General features: G+C 34.2%; 1 protein-coding gene across 1 annotated transcript; it reads right to left on the bottom strand.

Moving 5' to 3' along the window:
* Positions 1–560: 560 nt before the first annotated feature.
* LOC308702153 (uncharacterized protein) lies at positions 561–4998 on the bottom strand. Its single transcript, XM_081384820.1, has 8 exons — positions 4940–4998; positions 4514–4843; positions 4233–4352; positions 3887–4098; positions 2342–2358; positions 1207–1574; positions 899–1021; positions 561–736 (listed from the first exon to the last, which is right to left on the bottom strand). The coding sequence occupies exons 1-8, from the start codon at positions 4965–4967 to the stop codon at positions 567–569; spliced, it is 1368 nt and encodes a 455-aa protein (XP_081240946.1). The 5' UTR covers positions 4968–4998; the 3' UTR covers positions 561–566.
* Between the last annotated feature and the right edge of the window lie 254 nt (positions 4999–5252).

Here is a 5252-nt window from a genome sequence, read left to right as displayed (position 1 = left end):
CAAGCCCTGTATATACTCTGGGCCTACATATTTGGCTTTGCTTTTTGCCATTTTCCATCATTGTGAGTTCACATAAAAACACTCAAAATATCAAAAACAACTTATTACAGAAATTGAATTCCTAAGAATTTACTTATCAAGAAAAAACAACAAAGAGAAACAATGCTGAAATGTGCATTACATTCATGTTTAAGAAAACAATCTATAACATCAGCCAACCTAAAACACACAATCAAGCTAATAATATTTTTATTCATTATTTGCCAGAATATATTTCTGTTAGACTGTATGAGAGGATTCACTCTTGATCATGTTTGTCTAGGCTTTTTTCCAAAAGTGTTGTTGGTCGAATGGGACAGACGAAACTCCACTTCAGAAAACTACAGGATAATAATAAAAATAATAATAATAATAATTAGCTGCTAATGTCCATGTAGAATTGAGTTTTTCTGTGATAAAGAAATCATTTGTGCTGTAAAGCTGCTCCAGTTCCTCATCTTAATATTTTGTTTTTATGTTTTTTTATCTCCTGTTTACAATAAATCACTTTTAGAGTGCAGACCTTTTTAGCTGGAAATTTTGGAAAAATGTCTTCCATGAACTAAAATGTCAAGTGAATCATATAGCAATGTAAGTCTTACCTGTGCGGCGTTAAAGTCCTCGAGCTGCACTGGTTCGATATTCTGGCGATGTTGGCGACTTTTTGTGGGCTTCTTAAGTTTGAGTATTAACAGACCTAAAGCCATACATTATAAAACAGTACTTGAGTACATTTCATAGAAACTCTTCATAAAGGAATAGACTAAACTTCATTTAAATGATTATGATTGGCAGATTCATTTTGAACGTTATCATGTATTTTATACTACTTTTTGCACTTTTTGTACAGAAATCTCACCTATTATTGCAATAATCAGCACAATGTTCAATATGAAGGACGCAACCCTCATAATATTGTTGATCTTAAATGTTGGTTGTGGCTGATTTTTGTTTTCTGTTCGATTGTGATCTTGGGCAGATTCTGTTTGAATAGAAAACATTTATCAGTTTTGTGTTTTTAATGCCAAATATGATTAAAAACCTCTGACAGAGTGATATTTAAGCGCATACATTTAGGCTATTGCAGTATTTTTAGATATTTTATAGTTACAAATATATACATGTTATATCATATGTCATTTGTAAATGTGATTTAGAAACACTTACCAGTGATGTAAAGTCTGGTGCCATTGCTGAGCTGTAGAATTGGGGCTGTTTTTGCACAATAATATATTCCTAATTCATTCATAGTGATGTTATTAATAAATAAACGGCTCAAAGTTAGTGATGAATATTTGTCTTTGAATCTTTCGTCATTGAATTGAGCTGATGTAGAATCTGATGTGAAAGTCCGCATTATCAACACTGGAGAATCTGTCAGTTTCTGGAAAACCCAAAAATTCTCTTTTACACCAATCTGACAGTCTAAAGTCACGTTTCCCCCTAAATTCACCTGTTTATCTCTTAAACTTTGTGTAGTTTGACACACCAGCAGAACTGTGAAGATAAAACACACACAGTAAAACACACAATACCTTCAACCAAAACTATCCAGTCATGTGAAGATCACAGTGAAAGTACATTGAGTAACTTAAACTTACAGAAGAGTAAAAGCTGCGCCGTCCTCATTCTGTGTTTAATTTATATGCAGTAAAATATTTGACTATGAATCTGAGCAGAAGTGTTAATGCAGAATAAAAAGAGGACACCAGCAAACACTCTTAATAGCGATGAAGTAGATCAGAGACGAAGACAAAGATAGAAAAGGCACAGGCGTTGATGTTTCTACACACAGACTTAACATATAAACCAGACCAGAGCTGAAGCCGACTAACCCACAGCTGTGAGAAAACACACTCAGAGCGGATGAATGCAGTGAGAAAATAAAGACACGAAAAACACACCTAAAAACCAGAAGACTCACTGCAGCGCTCAGCATTACACACGTCCAGTTTTATTTACAGCAGAAGGCCTATTTACTGACACTGAAATATGTTAATAAATCCAAAAGTCACGTACGGAAGGGGATTTTTTATGGCCCTTGAACAGTGACAATATGATATATGAGAACATTTTATATTTTTTAAATATTTTTTAATATGAGGGAAGAACAAATAAAACCAAAACCAAACATGAAACAAAAACATGGCTTGGCATGAAAACTCAAAACAAGACATGAACATGAAAATGACTCACAAACGGTGGTTACAGAGAACAATAGTTGACAAAGACACATGGCAAACATGAGGGCTTAAATACACAGACTAATGACAAGACAAGGGACACCTGTGAACAATAATACAATGAACCAATGACAACCTGACAATCAGACAAGGGAACACATGGCAGGATCACATGACTTACAAGGGATCACATGACAGACAAGGAAACATGACGTGAATAAACCCAAAAACAAAACCGTGACAATACAACTTGTATTTATATTTCATTTATAAGAAATTATCAAGAAAAGCAAAGAAAGGCTGTGCTGAATTTTTTTAGAATTTTGCATTATATACATGGAAACAAACACCAGTCGATCTTAAACAAACAACAAGCTAACAATATTTTACTTTCATTATTTAGAAGATTATATGAACTAATATTTCAATGTATACTCATGTATTTATAATAGTATTATATTACTGAAAATAATTTATGTGTACTAATACATTTTAATCTGAGGCCAATAACACGTCAATGAAGCAAAGGCTCCAGCCCTGTATTTACTCTGGGCCTACATATTTGGCTTTGCTTTTTGCCATTTTCCATCATTGTGAGTTCACATAAAAACACTCAAAAAATCAAAAACAACGTATTACAGAAATTGAATTCCTAACAATTTACTTATCAAGAAAAAACAGCAAAGAGAAACAATGCTGAAATGTGCATTACATTCATGCTTAAAGGACAAGTTCGGTATTTTACACTTAAAGCCCTGTTTACAGAGCGTTTCTGATGAAATAGAACGGTTAAGATTAAAATTTGGACACATGCTGCTGTCCCGAGAATTTTAGGTTTCTTTCACCCCCCACCCCCCACCTACACAATGGCATCCTATGGGCACTGGAACAATCCTTCCTAAAACACATTAAACTTTCGTTTACAAAGACCTGAAACTCACCGAGTGGTCAGGGGTCTTCACTTATATGCTCACACAAAAATCGCTGCAAAAGTTGCTTTCCAACAGGTGTTTTACCATTCGTTGTAAAACTGTGGAACTATATTTCCAAACGTCTCACACCCGTAGATTCTTCCGTTGAGAGCTTGACTAATAGACACTCCAGCCCAGTTTCCGGCGGCGGAGTAATACCGTACCTCACAGCACATCCAAAACAAGTCCATGGAGTTGGACAAAAACTACGATAAAACCTGTTGGAAAGCATCTTTTGCAGCGAATTTTGTGTGAGCATATCAGTGAACACCCCTGACCACTCGGTGAGTTTCACGTCTTTGTAAACGAAAGTTTAATGCATTTTAGGAAGGATTGTTCCAGTGCCCATAGGCAGCCATTCTGTAGGTGGGGAGGAAACCGAAAGAAACCTAAAATTCTCGGGACAGCAGCATGTGTCCAAATTTTAATCTTAACCGTTCTATTTCATCAGAAACGCTCTGTAAACAGGGCTTTAAGTGTAAAATACCAAACTTGTCCTTTAATTAAACAAGCAATAACATCAGTCAACCTAAAACACACAATCAAGCTAATAATATTTTACTAATTATTTGCCAGAATATATTTCTGTTAGACTGTATGAGAGGATTCACTCTTGATCATGTTTGTCTAGGCTTTTTTCCAAAAGTGTTGTTGGTCGAATGGGACAGACAAAACTCCACTTCAGAAAACTACAGAATAATAATAAAAAATATAATAATAATAATAATAATAATAATAATTAGCTGCTAATGTCCATGTAGAATTTAGTTTTTCAATGATAAAGAAAGCTGAATTATAGATGTGTGTTACCTCTTCATCATTTGTGCTGTAAAGCTGCTCCAGTTCCTCATCTTGATATTGTTGGTGTGTTTTCTTACACACTTGAAGTGTGATCTGCAATAGACCTAAAATACCAGCAACATTTCTGATTAAACATTATACAATTCATTACTAAAGGAATGTAACATGAAGCTTTTAAAAGAAAGATATTTTATATTCTAGATAATTTTATTTGATACATATAACCCAGAAATCTCACCTATTATTGCCAAAAACATTACAATGTTCAGTATGACATATAAAAACATCAGAGTTTGCTGTGTATTCGGACTTTGTGAGTTATTGTTCACTTCTGTCTGATTCTGATCTTGAGCAGCTTCTGTTAAGAACAGAAAATGCAAGAGTTTTGTGTTTTTAAACTTCAAACATGCATCAATACTACACAGACCTGGGTTGAAATACAAATTTGATACATAATGTGCATGATTTTAGATCATTTATTGATATAATAACAGATCAAAGACAATTTTATACACTTACCAGTGATGTAAAGTCTGGTGCCATTGCTGAGCTGTAGAATTGGGGCTGTTTTTACACAATAATATATTCCTAATTCATCAATAGTAATGTTACTAATAAATAAACGGCTCAAAGTTAGTGATGAATATTTGTCTTTGAATCTTTCATCATAGAATTGAGCTGATGTATATTCTGATGTGAAAGTCCGCAGTATCAACACTGGAGAATCTGTCAGTTTCTGGAAAACCCAATAAATCTCTTTTACATCAATCTGACAGTCTAAAGTCACGTTTTCCCCTAAATTCACCCGTTTATCTATTAAACTCTGTGTAGTTTGACACACCAGCAGAACTGTGAAGAAACACACATCATTGAGATTAGACAACAATAAAACACTATCCGCTCATGAGAAGATCACAATAAAATCATGCATGAACTTAAACTTACAGAAGAGTAAAAGCTGCGCCGTTCTCATTCTGTGTTTTTTTTTTTTTACTTGTATGCAGTAAGATTGTTAACTACGAATCTGAGCAGAAGTGCTGATGCAGAAATTAAAGACAAAGGAAACCCCTCCCTTGAAAAGGAGATGTAGTTTAACTGGAACTGAACTGAAGTATTTGCAGAAGTATCTAAGGGGCCTTTAAGTATTTAAGATCTGTGCCGGTGAAACTGCATTTGGAAAGTTGTGTTGACAAATGCATTATAAAACTTATTTTGATGTTTTAATTACAGACAGGTTGATTTTTTATATGGATATGTG

This window comes from Scardinius erythrophthalmus, assembly GCF_964197995.2.
Source record: "Scardinius erythrophthalmus genome assembly, chromosome: 14".
NCBI classification, from domain to species: Eukaryota; Metazoa; Chordata; class Actinopteri; order Cypriniformes; family Leuciscidae; genus Scardinius; species Scardinius erythrophthalmus.
Note: the sequence above shows the minus strand (reverse complement) of the source record. Positions and strands in the feature narration are given on the sequence as shown.

Coding starts and splice junctions, on each gene's coding strand:
- LOC308702153 (XM_081384820.1), bottom strand. CDS start 4,967: ATGAGAACGGCGCAGCTTTTACTCTTCT. Junction 4,844..4,939: donor GGCGCAGCTTTTACTCTTCT/GTAAGTTTAAGT, acceptor GTTTCTTCACAG/TTCTGCTGGTGTGTCAAACT. Junction 4,099..4,232: donor AATGTTTTTGGCAATAATAG/GTGAGATTTCTG, acceptor CTGGTATTTTAG/GTCTATTGCAGATCACACTT.